Consider the following 20,647-nt stretch of genomic DNA (forward strand, 5'->3'; position numbering starts at 1 on the left):
ATATATTTTGTAACTTAAAATGGAATCATAATGGGCTCCACTGCATCTTAATAAAACAGAAAATTTGTACACAGAATTAGACCTGAATATTCAAAACAATAAATTATTCAGAAGTAAAAGAAACATTGCATATTGCAAAGCAGTTGCTGAAGCAATTGCAGCATTATGGCACTGTGAAGGGAACACTTTAATGGTGTGGCTATAGGGCATCATTTTGTTTACCCTGGGTGCAAAGTGATGATACAAAATACAATTGAGCTTTGCTCCAAGCAAGTGCAATTTCGATGGTGCTAGCAACTCATGTATTCTTTGTAAGCACTTGCGTGAGTACGTGACACGTTATCTGATTAAAATATGACCACGCAAACCATTGTTGCTACCACTGTTATATAATTGCAGCAAATCTTATACAAAAAGTATGACACATGGCCAGAAAGGGCTAAGCAGCTTGCAGGTTAAATAACCCGGAGCCAACTTTTAGAGACATTAGAAAGTATGCAAATTGTCATTAGGGCCATTTCATGCTAGATAGGCTAGAACTTTGATGTGCAAACCTGTACTGTTTTAGTATTACCTCTAATTCTATTTGTGCGTATTACATGGTTACCATTAAACCAGATATAAGCAAACAAAGTTCCTGTCCGTCATCATAGCTATTAATTCAGAGATCAAAAGAGAATAAACATTTAGATATCAGAGGGGTAGCCGTGTTAGTCTGGATCTGTAAAAGCAGCAGAGAGAGTCCTGTGGCACCTTATAGACTAACAGACGTATTGGAGCATGACCTTTCGTGGGTGAATACCCACTTCGTCGGATGTAGTGGAAATTTCCAGAGGCAGGTATAAATATGCAAGCAAGATCTCTAGCCTGATTCTTGCTTGCATATTTATACCTGCCTCTGGAAATTTCCACTACATGCATCCAACGAAGTGGGTATTCACCCATGAAAGCTCATGCTCCAATACGTCTGTTAGTCTATAAGGTGCCACAGGAAACATTTAGATGAATTTGGGGTGCAATAATGTCCTTTTGAAGTTTGTGACAGATTCCAAATGGATAAATTGACCTATGTTCACTTGTGTAACTAATTACTGGTGGTGCTTAGGAAATAAGCCTCCATGATTGCCTATTGTTCGCTGAAGTACTCCAACCCGTCAAAGAAGGCCTGAAACTGTATAAAAGGGTTGGGTCCTAATCCTTTTTATCTCAGGTCTGCTTGGGGCTTCATGCAGGGGAAGCTTAAGCTATAAGGCTGAGATCCCAGTCCTGACTGGGCCACCCTGAATAGAAACATTGCACTATAACCTATGGCCTAATAATGAAAGAACTCTTTGCAGCTACAAAGCTCACCACCTCTGCTATGACTTTGAACCTCAAGAATTGTACTCATGTCTGTATGTGCACTGATCTTTTAACCAATACTCTCTGTTCTAATAAATTTTAGTCTAGTTAATAAGAATTGGCTGTAAGTGTGTATTTGGGTATGATCTGGAATATTCATTAACCTGGGAGGTAATGTATTTGATCCTTTGGGATTGGTAGAATTTTTATATATGATGAATAAGATTTTCAGTAATCATCATATTTGACTTGGGTGTCTGGGTGGAGACATGAGGCTTACTGGGTTACTTTAAGGGAACTATGTTGTTGGCTTCTAGGTAACCAGTGAGGTATTACAGAAGCTGTTCTGTGCTGGTTTGGTAAATCTACATATTGGAATATCCACGATCTTTGGAAATTGTCTGCCTCATTCTTTGCAGTTCACCCTTATTGCGTGACCTCAGTTGGCTTCCCTAGGACTCCGGTCACAACATGAATGGAGTTACCAGCATAGCAAGTGTCCACTGTGGCATTACACCCCCTATACTTCATAATATTATTATACGAGTATGGCATAATTGTGATGTATTTTGTGCAAGATGAGGCATGAGATATCATTGAAAAGGTTATGATTTACTGAATAGAATTATCCTACTTGTATGATTTTGGTATCTGAAGTTAGGAAAATTCTAATAGATGCATAGACAAATGTGTTTACACCTGGGAAATAGATTGCCAGCCTAGATGGCTGGCTGAGAAGGGCCATTAGCTTGGACACAAAAGGTTCCTGCCATATGCAAAAATTATTTAATGCAGGGGAGTGACCTCAGAGGTTTTCCACTGACTCCCCACCCTAAAGAGACTCTTAGAAACACCTGAGGAACAAGGACTAAACTGGGGGGTGGGCACATGGGGAAAAGTGCTGGACCCAGGCTAGAGGGGTTTCTAGCCTATGAAAAGGAATACCTGGGGTTTTTAAGCTGCAAGCAAGGGCAGCTGACCCATTAAGAATCTCTACAACTGGCTTAAATCATCTTTTAGTGTGAGAAATTGCTACTCATATCTAATCTTTTAATATATTAAGCTTAGATTACCTAGCAAATAAACAAAAATGCAATCTGCTTTGATTGGTCTGTTAAACCTTTTAATCACTTAAAATCTATCTTTTGTAGTTAATACACTGGTTTTAGACAAGGCAAAAACAAATGTATGTGGGAGTCATAACTTGGAGCAAAAAGCGGTGTATATTCTTGTCCACATTGAAGGAGGTGGCAAATTTCATGAGCTTATGTTGTTCAGTTCCTCAGTGCAGTGCAAGATGGTATAGTTTTGGGTTTACCCTCCAAAGGGGGAGGTGCACTTGAGTAGCTGGGCAGTTCCTTAGTTGAAGCCTTCCCATCTGTATGTAGCTGCAGCTGGGTGACTCTCTACCTATATGTGTTCTGGAGGGGACTTTAGGGCCTCTCACAGCAGAGCAGTGTGAAGGGAGCTCAGGTTGGTGGGTCAGGCGGGCTCAGTGGTACCCTAGTGCCAGGTGGCATCCTCGGGGGAACCCATCACAGTCTGCAATGCCAAAATTCTCTCATATAGACTTGCCTTTAAACCATGTAAGCTAAGAATACAGTAGAATGCCATTAACTCTGAATTTCCCAACTTTCACAAGTTTGTATAAACTTAAATACAATAAGATTCCAGAAAATGTTTGCTGTTCCCCATGATCTTGACTGGTCTACAAAAATAGGTTCCCAAAAAAATTTACCCTGAAGAGTAGATAATGTACTCAGATTCTTCTTGAAAATATTTAGTTATGGATGAAAGAAATCACTCGATACTGTTAATTCTGTTAAGGAACTTCACAAGTTCTTTTCTTGATTATGCCTTTAACAGGAATGTCTTTCTGAAATTAAATTCTAAGAGTGAACCTTTGTACGTTGCATCCTTGACACTCTGTGAAGATGGCAAAGGAACAGGGTGTATAGCTTAGAGAGCAGAACTGAAATAAGGTGATCCGGATTCCTATTTCCAGCTCTGCCACTGATTGAGTGACCTTGGGCAAGTCACAACTTCTCTTTGCCTTCATACCCTCACCTGTAAAATGAGGTATTACCTCTTAAGGGGTGTTGAGATTTTGATTGTAGAATGCTTCATGATTCTTGGATGAAGGGTGATAAGTACACAGTATTATTAAGGATTAAAATAAAATTAAGACATTTTTAGAACAGTAAAAGAAAGGTGATATCAAATTGCATGAGCTATCCTATAAGAGTTGTTATAAATGCTTTAAACCAATAGCCATTACAAATAGCTTGAAGTCTTATCTTTGGGGTTTGGTGACCCAAAGAATTATGAGCATGGGTTCCAAGATATATTCCCAGCAGTAAACAGTGATTTACACTTACTATTCAGACTAGATGTGATCCAAGACACTTTCTCCCTACACATAGTCATGCCTGAGTAACAGTCTTACTGCAAGTAGAGATGGACTTCATGTGAAAAAATATTATGTGATCATGTAATTAAAGATTGTATCACAGAGCACTGAATTCAGGTGGTCTGTAAAACTTTAATTCTGCAATCTCCTAACTTCTGAGTGCTTGACTTTGCTACCTTAATAATGTTATTTTAAAACACAGAAGTGTGTGTAATTTCCTAGGTTTTTAAGAAAACTGAAAAAACAGAAATTCCATATCAACATCTCCACTGATCATCGGCAGAGCTGGAACCTAATTAATTACACAGACCTGTGCCATCTGAGCTAACAGAGTAACTGATAGCAGTAGTATGTTGACATACACTACAAGAGGATGGAACACTTTACTAGTGGGTTTCACAGGTATGTGCTGAAAGCAGAAGAATGGTAAGTCTCTAGAATCTAGAGTTCCATTCCAGGCTCCGTGCTTTAGTGGGAACAGACTCCTCTATATCATCTTACATACCTAGTCACTATTCCAGTCCTGTCTTCCTCCATTCCTGGCTCCTTGTCTCAGTTCCATTCTATTCACCTCAATAGTTCTAGTCTTCATTCTTCACACTTCTCATCTCAGTGCCCAGCACATCCTAGGTTCACCCCTCCAAACTCCATGTCCAAGACTAAATCTCCCCCATGCAATTTAAGTCTCTGTTCCCTGCGTTGCAGCTCCACAGCCAGTCACCTCCCCGTTTCCCCCCACAACATTTCCCATCCCTACTGCCTTAGTCCCCAGTATCCCACCCCCACACTTGGTTCCTTGTTCCAATCTTTGTCCAGACACTACCAGGTCTCCCCTCCCACTGGTTCTCAGTCTCCTCATCTGGCTTCCTGTTCCAGTCACCTGCTCACTCCAACTCATAGTCCACGTTTCCCTCTCCTCAAAGCTCCCCCCCCCCCCGCCCCAATCTACTACCTCCACCTTTCCCACAGGCCCAACTCTTGGCCACTTTGCATTTGCATCAGGCAATTTCCTCCTCCATGCAGCCTGGGTCCAGTTGGGGGAGGAGGGAGTATCACTGGAGAATGTTTCTCAGTTTAGGTACTTGGTCCCAGAGCCAGCACAGCCTCCAGTAGCCTAAAGCTACAGGCAAAGGACTGCTCAGCCTGGGGCTGGAGAAAGACCAGTGCTGACAAAATCTTGAGAATTTAGCAACTAAAATTTAAGGAACCTCATAGTAAGCATGTGTGTGCTGCCATTTTTTAAACGCTTATAACAGCCAAGTTTGGGCAGATTTTCATGGGGATGGCAAAAAGTACACCCTCACACAAAGTACACCCACTGTGCCAAATTCTGAGTTTATATTCAAAGAATAGGGGCACTAGAGCTTTTTGAAGAAAAGGTCATTAGAATTTAACATGAGCAAAACAACTTTTTTCCCTAGCCTTGTTCTCAGAAATTGATGAACCATTTTGGCTAAAGTTCTCCAAAAAAAATATTCACCCTGAGGCAGACACCCAGCCTGGAAAATTTCACCCAATTTGTTAGTTTGGCAAAGTTAAAAGCAACTGAAAATAGGGCTTTATAATGGGAAATGTCAGGCAACATTAATAGGCAATGCTACCAGCCCTGCCTATAATAATCAGTAATTTTTAACACAATAACTGGAACACTGATCAATATTATTCTAAGGTGGTGAAGTCTTTGGAGAAAAGACGGTTACTCACCGTTGTAACTGTTGCTCTTCGAGATGTGTTGCTCATATCCATTCCAGTTAGGTGTGCGCGCGCGCCGCGTGCACGTTCGTCGGAAGATTTTTACCCTAGCAACACTCGGTGGGTCGGCTGGGCTCCCCCTGGAGTGGCGCCGCTATAACACCAGATATATACCCCAGCCGACCCATCCGCCCCTCATTCCCTTCTTGCCGGCTACTCCGACGGTGGGGAAGGAGGGCGGGTTTGGAATGGATATGAGCAACACATCTCGAAGAACAACAGTTACAACAGTGAGTAACCGTCTTTTCTTCTTCGAGTACTTGCTCATATCCATTCCAGTTAGGTGATTCCCAAGCCTTACCTCGGCGGTGGGGTTGGAGTGAGACATTGCAGAAAGCAAAACTGCTGAGCCGAAGGCTGCACCGTCTCTGAACTGTTGGACCAATGCGTAGTGTGAGGCAAAGGTGTGAATCGATGACCAGGTAGCCGCCCGACATATTTCCTGGATGGGGACCTGACCCAGGAAGGCGGCAGAAGATGTCTGCACCCACGTAGAATGAGTGGTGGGATGGCCCGCGGGAACGTGAGCCAAGTCGTAGCATGTTCGGATGCAGGATGTCACCCAAGATGAGATTCGTTGGGAAGAGACCGGCATGCCCTTCATGCGGTCTGCCACCGCTACAAAGAGCTGAGGTGAATGCCGGAAGGGTTTTGTTCTCTCTATATAAAAAGTGAGGGCCCTACGGCCATCCAAAGTATGTAGTTGTTGTTCCCGGCGCGATGAGTGCAGCTTCGGGAAAAAAATGTCCTGATTGACGTGAAAGGCAGACACCACCTTAGGGAGGAAAGAGGGGTGTGGCCGTAGGTGTACCTTGTCCTTGTGGAAGACAGTATACGGGGATCAGCCGTCAAGGCACGAAGCTCCAAGACTCGCCTCGCCGAGGTGATAGCGACGAGGAAGGCCGTCTTCCAGGAAAGGTACAGCAGGAAGCAGGTGGCCAGAGGCTCGAAGGGGGCCCCCATAAGCTTGGTCAACACCAGGTTTAGATCCCAGGTAGGGGTTGGGCGCCTGACTTGCGGGTACAACCGTTCCAATCCCTTAAGGAACCTGGAAACCATGGGGTGAGAAAAAATTGAACGGCCACTTTCGCCTGGGTGGAAGGCGGAAACAGCTGCCAGATGTACCTTTATAGAAGAGACCGCCAGGCCCTGCTCTTTCAGGGACCAGAGGTAATCGAGGACAGTAGGGAAAGACACCTGTCCGGGGACTAAGTCACTCTGAGCGCACCAGTGTGAGAAACGCTTCCACTTGGCGAGATAAGTCGTCCTAGTGGAAGGCTTTCTACTTGCCAAGAGAACCTGTTGCACCGAGGCAGAGCAACACAACTCAGATTGGTTCAACCACGTAGGAGCCATGCTGTGAGATGAAGGGACTGCAGGTCTGGGTGGTGAAGCCTGCCGAAGTCCTGCGTTATGAGGTCCGGCCACAGTGGCAGGGGGATCAGATCCGCCACTGAGAGGTCGAACAACAGGGTGTACCAATGCTGCCCCGGCCACGCTGGAGCAATGAGGATCAGGTTGGCTCTGTCCCTGCGGAGCTTGAGTAGGACTCTGAACGAGGGGAAACGGCGGGAAGGCATAAAATAGGTGCCTTGTCCACGAGAGGAGGAATGCGTCTGAGAAGGAGCCCGGGGAGCGTCCTTGGTACGAGCAGAACACCTGGCATTTCCTGTTCTCTCGGGAGGCAAAGAGGTCTATGCGGGGAAAGCCCCACCTCCGGAAAACGGAATGGATGACGTCGGGACGGATCGACCACTCTTGAGACAGGAAAGACCTGCTGAGGCGATCTGCCAGAGTGTTCTGGACTCCTGGGAGAAAAGATGCTACCAAATCGATAGAGTGGGCTATGCAAAAGTCCCACAGGTGAGTGGCTTCTTGACAAAGGAGGGAGGAGCGTGCCCCGCCCTGCTTGTTTATGTAAAACATGGTCATTGTGTTGTCTGTGAACACTGATACACAGCGGCCTTGGAGATGGTCCCGAAACACCTGGCATGCTAGACGGACCGCCCTCAGCTCCCTCACGTTGATATGCAAGGCCAGCTCCTGGGGCGACCAGAGGTCTTGAGTGTGAAGGTTCCCGAAGTGGGCACCCCAACCCAGAGATGATGCGTCTGTGGTCAGTGCCACCGAGGGTTGAGGTGGGTGGAACGGCATCCCTGTGCAGACTAGAGTGGGGTCTAACCACCAAGTGAGGGAGTCGAGAACCGACCTGGGGATAGTGATCACCGAATCTAGATTGTCTCTGTGTGGACGGTATTAGTGATGCAAGCCAGATTTGGAAGCACCGAAGTCGCAGCCTCGCGTACTTGGTCACAAAGTGCAGGACACCCTGTGACCTAATAGGCCGAGGCAGGTGCGCACCAACGTTGTCGGGAAGGATTGAAAACTTCGAATGATCGAAGACATTGTCTGAAAACGTGGCAGAGGAAGGCAGGCCCTGGCCAGATTGGAGTCCAGAACTGCTCCAATAAAAAGTCTATTCTCTGCGTTGGAGTCAGAGTAGACTTTTCTACGTTGATCATGAGGCCTAGCCTCCCGAAGAGGTCTTTGACGATACACAGGTGCTGTGATACTTGCAACTGGGAAGTCCCTTGAATGAGCCAGTCGTCGAGGTACGGGTAGACGTGTATTTGACAACGGCGGAGGGAGGCAGCTACCATGGCCATACATTTGGTGAAGACTCTTGGGGCCGTAGAAAGACCAAAGGGAAACACCGTGAACTGGAAGTGCTGTTTAACCACAAAACGGAGATACCGTCTGTGCGGCGGGTAAATGGCAATGTAGAAATACACGTCCTTCATATTGAGGGCGGATCCAGGGATGGGATGATGGTCCCCAGGGATACCATGCGGTACTTCAGCTTTATCATGAATTTGTTGAGTTCTCGCAGGTCCAGGATCGGTCGGAGACCGCCCTTTGCCTTGGGGATTAAAAAGTAGTGGGAATAGAATCCCTTGCCCCTCATGTCCTCTGGCACCTCCTCTACGGCTCCCAGGTTTAGGAGCGTGTGGACCTCTTGTAAGAGGAATTGCTCGTGAGAGGGGTCCCTGAAGAGGGACGGGTAGGGAGGGTGGGATGGGGGTAGAGAAACAAATTGGAGGTGGTATCCCGTTTCCACCGTGCGGAGGACCCAATGGTCGGAGGTCAGCTGGGACCAGGCAGGGAGGAAATGGGAGAGGCGGTTGAAGAAGGAGGGAGAAGGATCCGGCAGGGAAACTGGTGGGCCATCCTCAGACGTACCATCAAAAGTTTTGTTTTGGCCCCGTAGGTGGCTTAGGGGGCGCTTGACCTTGGTTTCCCTGAGGGCCAGACTGTCTCCGCCAATTCCCCCTGCCGCGCCATCTGGCCGTATCCTGACTCGGCTTAGGTTGGTTGTAAGGGCGGTATGGTTGGGGCCTGAAGGACCTACGTCGGGTCACCCGCGTGTGCATACCCAACGAGCGCATTATGATTCGATTGTCCTTCAGACTCCGCAACCTGGGGTCGGTTTTGTCTGAGAAAAGGCCCTCAAAAGGTAAATCTTGAATTGTCTGCTGCAATTCTGGGGGAAGGCCTGAAGCCTGTAGCCAGGAGATACGTCTCATCGTTACGCTGGACGTAAGCATTCTGGCTGCCGAGTCTGCTGCATCCAGAGAGGCCTGGAGGGAAGTTCTTGCCACTTTTTTCCCCTCTTCAAGTAGGGCCGTAAACTCCGTGCGGGACTCTTGGGGAAGGAGCTCCGTAAACTTTCCCACAGATACCCACGTATTAAAATTATTTCGACTTAGGAGGGCTTGTTGATTTGCCACCCTAAGTTGGAGGCCTCCAGCCGAGTAAATTTTACTGCCTAGGAGGTCCATGCGCCTAGCCTCCTTTGCCTTAGGAGCTGGTGCTTGTTGGCTGTGACGCTCCCATTCATTCACCGACTGGACAACCAGGGAGGTGGGTGGGTAGAGAGATATTTGTACCCCTTTGAGGGAACCATATATTTCCTCTCTAGTCCCCTAGCTGTAGGTGTAATCGAAGCTGGGGATTGCCAAATTGTGTCCGCATTAGCTTGTATAGTGCGGATGAACGGGAGAGCCACTCGAAGGGGTGCATCCGCCGATAAGATGTCCACTACCGGGTCCTCTATTTCAGGAACCTCCTCCATCGGTAAATTCATGTTCTGGGCTACTCTCCTCAAGAGATCTTGATGGGCCCTGAGATCGATAGGAGAAGGGCCTGAGGAGGATGTTCCTGCTACGGCCTCATCGGGGGAGGAGGAGGAGGAGAGGCCCGGTACCAACAGGTCCTGAGGGGGGGTCGTGGACTGGCGGCGAACCATCTACCTCAGGTGGAACCTCAGTGTCTGCAGACTGAAGTGGATCCTCGTTCGTGCCTACGGGGGGAGGACGGCTCACTGTCGCTTCGGGAACCCTGTGCTCTGAGGGGCCTGAGCGTTGAGCCACTGATGGGGTACCTTGGGCCTCATGGTATGCCCACGGAGTCCAAAAGGGCCAGTAATGAGGACCTTGTTCGTAGCTTTGTGTCTCTGGGTAGTGGCTGGGAGCGTCAGAGACGCTTTCCTCACGGTAGTAAGCACTACCAGCCTGAGACGATACCGATGGTTGCCTCAAAGGCCACGGTGGTGCCGAGAGACCTTGGGGGCGGGGGGTGCCGCTGATCTTGGCACTCGGTCACGGGGCGGTACCAGAGATGAGTGGTACCGGGCTTGTTGGTGCCGTGAGCAAGACCGGGACCTTCTACCGTGCCGGTGCCGGGAGGTCGACCGGGATCTCGAGTCCCTGTGCCGGGAGTGACTGCGGGACGCACGGTACCGAGATCGGTACCGAGAGCCGGATCGGTACCGGGAGTATCTGTCCGGTGACAGAGATATTGAACGTCTCCGCGAGTATGACCGGTACCGCGATGGAGAGCGGTGCCGGGACTCCGAGTGGTGCCGGGATCGGGAACGGCAGGAGCAGGAGCATCTCAGAGACAGCGACCTGGAATGACGCCTCTCTGGTGGACCGACGGAAGGAGGCCTTATCAGGGCCGGCTTGCCGACGGATTGGATAACCCGCACCGGCGGTGCCGGGGGTTGAGGCTGCATCGACTCCGTCATCGCGATGAGCTCTCTTGCCGTCGAGAAGGTCTCCGGCGTAGAAGGGAGAGCGAGCTCAACCACAGCGTGAGCTGGGGAGCTATGTAGCACCGGACTCAACGGCCCTTGCGGGACCGGAATCGACGGTGCCATGCTAGGAGGAGCTGCCAACTGCGGTGCCGGTGTTGATGGTGCCACGGCAGTTACCAGGGTCCGATGGACAGACTTGGATGCGTGCTCCTTCTGCAAGGATGGGGTCGGAGCACTATGGCGTTTCCCAGTCGGGGAAAGGCAGTGGTGCCGCGGAGCCGGTGCTGGCAGATGTCCGTGCCGGGAGTCCTTCTCGGTACCAGAGTGAGCCGGTGCCGAAGGTGCGCTCCTCACCGAGGCAGTCTGTTGAGTGGTCGGTGCCGGCGCCGCAGGACTAAGTGCCGACTCCATGAGGAGCTGCTTTAATCGGAAGTCCCGCTCCTTTTTCGTTCTTGGTTTGAACGACTTACAAATGCGGCACTTGTCCGTCAGGTGGGATTCTCCTAAGCACTTTAGGCAGGAGTCGTGAGGATCCCCTACTGGCATCGGCTTCTGGCACGCCGAGCACGGTTTGAATCCCGGTGCCTTGGGCATGGGCCCGCACCGGGTTGGAGGAAAGGGGCTAATCCCCAATCCCCCGTTCAACTATATACACTAACTATGAATATAATTACTAAAAACTAACTATAACTACAAGAACTTGAACTATAAACACGATAAAGAGTAAATAACTACGAGAAGCTAGGGATGTGGAGGTCAGCAAAGCCGCTCTCCACAGTTCCAACGACCGTCACGGGCGGTAAGAAGGAACTGAGGAGCGGATGGGTCGGCAGGGGTATATATCCGGCGCTATAGCGGTGCCACTCCAGGGGGCGCCCAGCCGACCCACAGAGCGTTGCTAGGGTAAAAATTTTCTGACGAACGTGCACGCGGCGCGCGCACACCTAACTGGAATGGATATGAGCAAGCACTCGAAGAAGAATATATTGGACTTAAATCTCTTCCTAAAAGTCAGCAAGACACAGAGTTGAAAAGGAACTAAAAAAAGGTAAATTTTTAGTTTACCTCATTAAAATGAAAGTTGTGTCAATGATGACAACAAAAAACTTTAATTTCAAAAGGCAAATATGAAGACAGTTATATTTAAGGCAAAAAGCAAGTGTTCTTATCTTGCATAAAATAAGACTTAACCTGGACTTGAAAAAATCCATATGCCAGGAGTGAGTAAAAGCCTTCCCTGGGAAGTGAAGAGGGAATGCACCTAAAGCCATCAATATTTACAGAATTCAGGGTCTCATGGAAAAATACTTCCAGCACTTCTGGGTGCAAAGACAATCTTTAAAATATGAACCAAAGCAATATTAGCTTCTTTACTCTGCAGGCAAATGTCTCTGCTGTTCCATTTCTCCAAGTAGTAGCCAAGTGAAATTTGGCAAGATACTAACCAGTTCCACAGCTGTTATTCAGAACCTTGAAGGCAGCCATGAAACTTGGGGGGAGAGGGGGAGGGAGAGAGAGAGAGAGAATTCGTTTCCCTCTGCTACTATTTGAGAACTATGAACAGTAGCAAAGAAGTTAGGCACAAGGGAGGATGACCCTTAAATAAAATTAAAAAAACAAACAAACAAACAAAAAACCCCACAAAAAACCAAAGAGACTGACCTAGAGAGGGTAGATGAACAGAGACAAACCACCCTTTGTAGCAGTCCAAAGGCCATGAGGCGAAAGAAGGCTTAGAGCAGCAGACACACCTCCTGCCCCAACAATAGGCAGGAAGCTTTACCGTGGGAAAGCAAAAGCAAAACCTTCTTTCTCCTTCTGGGAGTCCAGCAGCTGTTGGATCTCCCAATGTATTAGACCCCAGGTTCTCAAAGTGTTATCAATCCAACAGATTTCCCCATGTTTCACAAGGAGACATCACAGGATGAAACTTGTGAGTGGTGATGAGTGGAAGGAGAGGTCTTGAGATACTGCCCTCCCCATACCGCTAGATGGAAAAACAAAATTGAGAACCACCATACTAGACAATTAACAGGGGGTTGATACAAAGATGGAGACTGTAAACAGGAATCAGGGACTGGCTTCTAGCACCTTGCCTTTCTTAGCAGCAGTGGATTTCTCATCAAGACTGTTGCATGGACCTTGTTGTTTGCTTTCCCTCTCCCTTTTTCCAATCTGCTTCTGGCTAGTAGAATTAGCCCTGTAACTTGGAGAAATCTGGTAATTTTTTTCAAAGCTTGGCTTAACTCCTTCAGTAGAGGGGGGAAAAAAAAAAAAAAACACACATGAGTGAGCGACCAAGGGTGTGCATGTGTGTGAGCACACAAGACAAGCTTCTGGGAGAGAGAGTTTCCATCATGGTATTTGCCTCTTCAACTAGGCTTGAGATGGGCTAAAATATTTGCTTTGAACATAGTTTAGATTCTTTTAATGAGGACAACTTTTCATACAAACTAAAGAAAGTTTATTTTCATTCTGATGCTGTCTCAGTTAACTGCAAAAAGAGGTTCTATAATAAAATAAAATAAAAAATCTTTAATCATAAAAAGGAACCAGCCACCACATGGGGAAGTCAGAGGACATCTGTGGCCATGTGGTAGCTCAACTGTGGCCTGTTCTGCCCGATTCTAAAGTGCTCTTGGGAATTATATGCTATTCAGGACACAGTGTACATCTGTCAAAGGTAACTAGATGAGCAGCAGCCAGGAAGCAATTTTAGGAGAAGAATCATGCTTCAGAGTTTAGCTGATGATAGCAAAGGAGTTAATTTATTCTCTTCTGTCTCATGCATCTGCTGATTGGCCAAAAGAATGTGGAAGAAAATTTTTCTTTAAAAAAAATAGGGCTATTACCAACCAAAAATCAGAAACTGTCTACTTTCATGGACACATCATGGTAGCAGCAGGTGCTAGCATGATAGGAAAGAAAAAATGTGCAAACCATCTGTTTGAGATTTTAATTGAGAGATGTTCAGTATCATCCCAAGGTACATAGGGAAGGAAGAGAGAAAATGTAGCCTTACTTTTCTCACTAACAATCAGTCTGACACATTTTCTCATGTCTCACACTGAGGCATCACAGGATGAAGGAGCTGAGCAGTGGAGGAATGGAGGGAGATGTCTTGTGATACCGCCCTTAAAAGTTAAATCAGGCTCCAACCTGAGCAATGATAACGCTGCTTAAGGGTCATGTGCAAAATTATTTGAAAACTGATGTCATTTCATTAGTTCTCCAGAGTGTGGAAGATGAGCAATTTAAAAGGGGGAAGAGATCTTTAACAAAATCAGAGTTTTAAACATTGATTACTGCCTATTTAATTTCAATGATTAACGACGGGAGAAAGTTTGTTTCAATACCGTCAACTTACATTAACATGCAACAGTTGACAATATGTACCCTGAGTCATTGCTCCCTCCAGAAGTTGTCTAGAAAAACTAAGATGAGCAAAAGTTAGTTTTTCTGATTCTAGAAATATCAGAAAAGTCAACATTTCAGGCTCTTTAGACATCAAAGCAGCATAAAAAGGCAAAAGGCCAGTTTTGAAAAAAATCCTTTCAAGACACCTTTATATAGATGTTTCTATCACGGCCATCATCATAGTATACTGAATCTACCCAGAACACCAAGCCCACGTGAAGGTCTGGAAGAGGGGAAAATAGAATGGCCAGTAACATCCAAGTGTGGGTTATAACAACTAGAAAGAAGAGTATGTATTCATTCCATTCTAGGTTAAATTTCCCATTGTTTGGCCAACTATAGATTTGGTTAAGCATTTTTCAACTAAAAATAAGGGAGGAAATTCAAAGACATTCACAAAATTATTTCCCTTGTTTTCAACTCTATGTATTACATAAAATCATCATCCCAGGTACCATAGTATCTGTTATTCTACTTTCATCTTTAGAAATGACTTGAGGAGCCACAACCGGAGCCTCACAGATTTCAGAGAGATAAGATGTTGCTCTCACTCACTAGGAGGTGCAGGTAAAAATAGCATGCTTGGATGCAATTTATGTAAAGCTTTTTCACAGCCATCAGCCACCTTTCTAAACACTTTGTCTGCACCATATTTAAAAATTCTAGCCATTGTAAACTACAGTTATTCCAGATTGTTTTTAAGGCACTTTCTTCTCCCTTTCACTTACATGCATATCAGTCTTATCCTAGACATAGCTGTGATAGCAAGGAAAGGAGGGCATATCAGCTGTTCCAACGCTCATCATTCTTCAAGTATTTGTTCACTTCCTCAGAAATGCCTACCTGGTCCCCCAATACCACCAGAAGCTATAGATCACCAATGTGCTAGCAGCTGTGAATGGCTACAGGTCTGGTCTACAAACTGCTGTTCAAAGGGATTTAATTTAGTCTTTGAGAAAAGACTGTTACATTCCCACACCTGTTTCCATTTGTCCATAAAAATGCTCTTCCACCAAGGCAATCAAAGTATTTCAAAACCTGATGTGCCTCAGTAGCCTTTGTGCTGTTTGCTACAGTATCTATTCTACTACACCAGACAAGACACAGAATCTGGGGAACATCTGAGACCCAAAAATTCTTTAAGATGACTAATTGATGGATTTACTATGGACAAATTGGAACAAGTAGGAAAACAGGTATTCAGTTGCCTTCTATCACAGTCTCTACCTATCCATTCCCTTAAATTTGCCTAATGCTTTTCAGAAAAGATTTTCTAAGATGTTTGGGATTCAGCCAGCCAACTAAGAAAAGAATGAAACAAGCCCTCAGTATTTGGCAATAATTGTTTAAAGTGACTAGACGGTTTCAAAGTATTAATAATGGCATATGGATCTTTTTTAGACCACTGATTCAAACTCAGGGTCAGGATTTAATGGTAGTCTAATTGCTGTTTGGTACCTATATTAAATGAATTGGTGGCCTCAGTTCAGTTATCCTGGAGGTCTTATCTGCTTGCATGTAGAGTACTGAAGGTAACATATGTGATTAAAAAAAACAGACTTTATAGATTCTGTTCTGGATTTCAGACACATGGACAAGTTTTGAAAGTAGCTGACTTTACAAAATACTTATCTGAAATTGTACAATACTTAAAGCTTGTGTTTTAAACTTGAGTTGACTCAACAATACCTATTATGCCTAAGTAGAGTATGGAATGTACAGTTAGTATAATTATACTGTTAAAAATAGTAGTGTATTCTCTGAAGTTTTAATACACTGTAATGCTATGCTCAAAGTTCCAAGATATTCCAATTCTGAATCACTGATATTAATTTAACATAGCCAATATAAAAAAAAAGTGAATTAGAAGCCATCTGGATGGCATTCTAAAGAAGACAACGATCTCCCCAATTAGTTCTTATGCCAAATGTTGTAACAATACCAATTATATCAAAAGCTAAATTTAACAAAACTTTAAAAATAGTGATAAATGACTATTTTCCTACAAAACAATACAGAAATACAACAAGGAAGGGATAAAACTGACCAGGAATGTTGCTATAATGATAATCAATTTTTATAGGTGACTTATTACCATGTGCTAGGCTCCCTTAAAAAAAAAGTTTACCACAGATAAATTTATCGTCTACTGTGATAATTTAAGAGTTTATTAAAAGTAATCTGAATTGCATTTGACGTACAGAAAGGAAAACAAAGCTTATTACTGTTTAAAAAGACATGAAGTTCTCTTACCACATATTTTACAGCACTAATGAATTGGTTGTGGAAGAGCAAATGTTGAGTTTCATCCTCTGGATTTGATGCCGTGTAAAGCATTCCACAAATATTACAGGAAATAGCTCCAAATCTTTTCTGTCCTGCGTCCTATTTAAAAAAAATACATATAGCTCAATATACAGTTGACACAACAAACTTTTCATAGCTAGATATGCAATTCACAAACATAAGCACATGTAGATTCTGCACTGAGGCTAAAAGGAAGTGGAGAAGGAGGAAAACAAGTAGTATACTAAATATGTAGTGACCAAAAGTCTACCCTCCAATGACCAGCACACAAGCTGAGTTACAGCAGAGGCCACAGACTAAAGGACACATTAAGACAACTTCTCCCCCACCCAAAGGTGTTAATGGTAGTTCTTCCAGGTTAGAGTTAAGACATAATAGCAGGACCACATGAAGAAACATTGACTGCTCACCTTTTCTTTTATAAAAAGGTAAGACAATGACCTCTTTACCTACTTTGCTGTCTACAGAGAGTTTAACTAGCATGTATGGAAAAAAATAGGATAGATTCTGTTGTTCCCTATGCTTTAACTCCTGTCTGTCCTTAGATAGTGAGCTTCTTGAGCATGGACCATTGCCTCCTGAGTACCTGGAAAGCATCTAGCATACTATAGGCACTACCATAAAAATAAAAAAAAATAAAGCCTAATAGTTATGGAAATAAGCATTAGAGGAACAGTAGTACGTTATGTCTTGGCACTGTATTTCAAATTTCTACGGTGATTAATTTTAAAATATTTAACATTAATTTAAGTGTCTGGCACTATTTTGCATTTCCCTTCCCTCAAAGTTTTAGGGGTATAAGTCGCGTTTTATATATAACAAATCATATGCATCAGTTAAGAATATACCCCTTGCCCAGAAATCTAAAGATTCTTAACTTTACCATGCTTCATATTGTCTTGTTTTCCCCTAACACTGTAAAAAAGTCCCATATATAAAGGAACACTCAGTAATTTTGTTCTGACATTTAATCTTATTACTATTTTGTAATCTATTACAAAATTCATTTAGCACACAGACAATTCAGTATTTATTTTGCTATTTACTGATTAAACATAAGTATTATTCATTATGAAGAGTACAAAGAACTAGGAATCAACATAATTATGTCGAACAAGGAATAAGACCTCAAGTATAGGGTCTTTGTTGATTTGAACTAAGTAATTCATATGGATGAAGATTGTTCCAAAGAACAGATGTATATATTGATAAGATTGGAAACTTATCTTTGGCTAATATATTTAAGTTTTGGTTTTAAAAGAATCAAATCTGTGTTTGGACTTTGTTTAAAGTGTGTATGAGAAAGGTAATGGATTATAAAAAACACACAAGGTTAAAAATGGAGTGAAGCTAGGTAGACATTACACACAATATGGAATCCAATTACCATAGTATACAGTAAATACTACTACATGAGTAAAAGAGGGAATTTTCTACGGAAAATTTTTAGTGATGTGTGTGTGTTAATCTCAAAACATAATATTGCATGAATATTTACTGTGAATTTAATTTCACCTTTTAAAAAAAGCAGATATATTTATAGACTTTTTACACTATATTACTGGGAAGGTCTTTTTGTAGTATGACTGGATTTTTTCAGCCTGTTTCCCACTCCCTCTTTCAACTTTGAACAATATTTGGTTTAACTGGTCTGAAGAGAATTAGATCAACATTGAAAACTGAACTATCAGAGAAACAGTTGTAACCTCAAGCAAATCTACTAGTGAAGTAAGAACTTTAAGAATAGTTTCTTTTCTAAGGAAAAGCCACATCCTAGTGTCCCTGTAAGTTACCCCTATAACCATGCTCTATTAATTCTAGTAATTTTTCGCAAGTTTCACTGTGTAGTTCACAATACACACAAAAGAGTACTGGAGAAAGACAATAGGAGAGGGGATGGAAAAAACATGACAAGGTACATCACTGTGCTAGTGAGGTGCATAATAAGATTTTTAAGCCTCTCTTTGAAGGCACAATGTGTGGACCACTGCTGGAAGCAGGAAACTGGGACCTAAAGATCCACTGGTCTGTCCTCAGCAAGGCAATTCTTACAATCCTATGGCATGTAATAGAGGGGGGAAAAGGAAGAATTATTCAAAAGGAAGAAAAGGAAACAAACGCTGCTCCCTGTGTTGGCTTTGGGCTGGAGCATCAGGGAGAGACTCGGGTTCCAAGGGTGTGAAAGTTGAGACTGATGCATTTTTTCCCCTATCTCCAGGCCTCCTTTAAAAAGGTGTAGTTCAGAAGAAACTGCCCTTTTGGTCAAAGGAGTGTGCTGAATTTCAACTATTTACACACAAGGAAGGAAAAAAGGCAGTTCAGGAAGAAGGATGCATGTGATTACCTTCCAACCCCACTTGAACCGAACTTAATTTTTGCTATCTCGAGGATGGAGAACATGTCCCCGATGCTCAGGGTAGGATAGGTGAGGGGGAAGTCTGCTTTGATGCTTGGAGGGCACTTCAAAAAGACAAGACATGTACATTTGAAAGTCAGCTAAATATAAAGCAATTCTTATATTTAATGTATAAACTGTACTGCAACAAGCCTTGTGAAACAAGAAATCCTATTCAAATGATTGAGATGTTAAAATTTATTCAAAAAGTGAATGGTAGTACACTAACAAATTAACATCACAATGAAGTCACTAAAACATTAATGCAAAGAAATCCTCAGAATTGCCAGTATTCTTAATTCACCCCATCTTGCCTGATGCAACTCATATGGTCTTCTATCATAGTTTCTATGAACAAGAACATAATACAGTCCAATTACATTTTACACTAGGACAGAAATATTAGAATGTTGCTGCTATCTGGCAAACCATGTTTTAGGATTTCCTTGATGTTACGATATTATATGTATTCAAGTGTGTGGACAGGCATTCATATGGAGATGTTAAATATTTAAAAAGTTAATGCATTCCTCTAGTATTCATATACTAGTAGCTATTAGAAAGTGCACCAAGCCTTCTTTAAGGCTGCAGAGTGTGAAAAGGGGGTTTTATTTTATTTTTTTAAAAACATATTAAATAACCTTATGCAGCCCATAAAGACATTAGCCTGCCAGCATAACTGAAGCACTGTTCCAAATCCACAAACTGCAGTAGACCATGCTTCAGACAAAAAATTGCTATATGAGATGGTATAGACTCTGCAGTGCAGAAGCAGGATGTGCAGGCTAAAATCAGAAGGAGCAATACAGCAGTAGGAATTAAATCTATTTGAGAGACAATAAATCTGCCAATTATTTTTAACCTATTATTACACGTTAGCACCTAACATTACTACAAATGAAAGAACAGAGCAAAAAAAGAGTCTTCCTTTTTTTTTAGCATTCGACAACATGTCATGTTTAGGCCATCATTTCCTATGTATAGTTTTCCTTTTTTGCATGGGTCTCACACAACAGCAGCAGAGGAGAGAACTACCTAGCTGAAAATAGCATAGTAATGAAAAGAAAAAAGAAACAACCTCTATTACAGAAAGCGACACAGGAAACAATTTTCAGTTTATTTACACATTTGAGAGTACCTTGCACATAGCTTTCTCACTTCTGTTACTCAGCAGAACTTCCTATTCCCATGCACTAGCATGACATTACTCTAACGCAGTGCTCTGAAGGGAGCTCACATACCCACTCTTCCCTCCAAATATGGAGTTTGCCAGTAATAGCCGCAGAGTTGTTGCAGTTTCTGGTTTGGGAACAGGATGGTGTCTCCTTTCCCCATGATAGGCTGGCAGAGCTGGTTGGTGAGCATCCGTCACTCAACTCCTACGCAGAACTGAGGAGTAACTGAAAGCTTGAGGCCTGGGAGAAACCGATCCTTTTTTCTCTCAGATCTATGCATGGGCCTTGCAGGCAATACGAGAGTCATCCTGTGACTTTTCAATAGGTTAAAGGGAGGAATTTGGATGTTGAGGCATAATACCAACCAATGTTGTTGCTGAAACAGCAGGGAAGGAGGCATGTGTCCAGAGCTAAGATAGATAGGCGAGTGCCTTAATGCTGTTTTACTATTCTTAAGATTGCCTAGTCTGCTTCCCTGAAATACACCCTTAAACATCAGCAGAAAAGAAATTCCATTTTTAAAACATTTCAAAAGGTTTTTTAGGGGGAAAAAAATTCAAAAACAAAAGGTTTCTGAAATTAGTTTAAACATTTTACCTGACAGTATCCCTTTAACTTATTCTTTAAATTGACAGTGTCCCTTTAATCTTCTCCAAAAGCCTCTGCTGGGCAAAGTGAAGCATGAGCTGTTGAGACTTAGGAGAGAGCCAGTAACCGGGTGCATGAAGATTAGTTCTCAGCAATCTGACAGAGCC

At 43.7% G+C, this 20,647-nt stretch overlaps 1 protein-coding gene across 8 annotated transcripts in view; it reads right to left on the bottom strand.

Annotated features, from left to right (window-relative positions):
• Positions 1-20,647, bottom strand: part of ESCO1 (establishment of sister chromatid cohesion N-acetyltransferase 1) — a 52,505-nt gene that overhangs the window by 13,439 nt on the left and 18,419 nt on the right. For 5 of the 8 annotated variants that reach the window (XR_005593600.1, XM_039522294.1, XM_039522292.1 and 2 more), the window contains one exon: positions 16,269-16,400. Coding sequence is in view for 5 of the 8 variants with exons in the window: in XM_039522294.1 (XP_039378228.1) it covers positions 16,269-16,400 (132 nt within the window). In the remaining 3 variants the exon portion in view is untranslated. Of the gene's footprint in view, positions 1-16,268; positions 16,401-18,666; positions 18,783-20,647 lie in introns of all 8 variants that reach the window. The other 3 variants (XR_005593601.1, XR_005593602.1, XM_039522296.1) reach the window with 1 other exon arrangement.

This window comes from Mauremys reevesii, linkage group 2 (assembly GCF_016161935.1).
Source record: "Mauremys reevesii isolate NIE-2019 linkage group 2, ASM1616193v1, whole genome shotgun sequence".
Classification (NCBI taxonomy): Eukaryota; Metazoa; Chordata; order Testudines; family Geoemydidae; genus Mauremys; species Mauremys reevesii.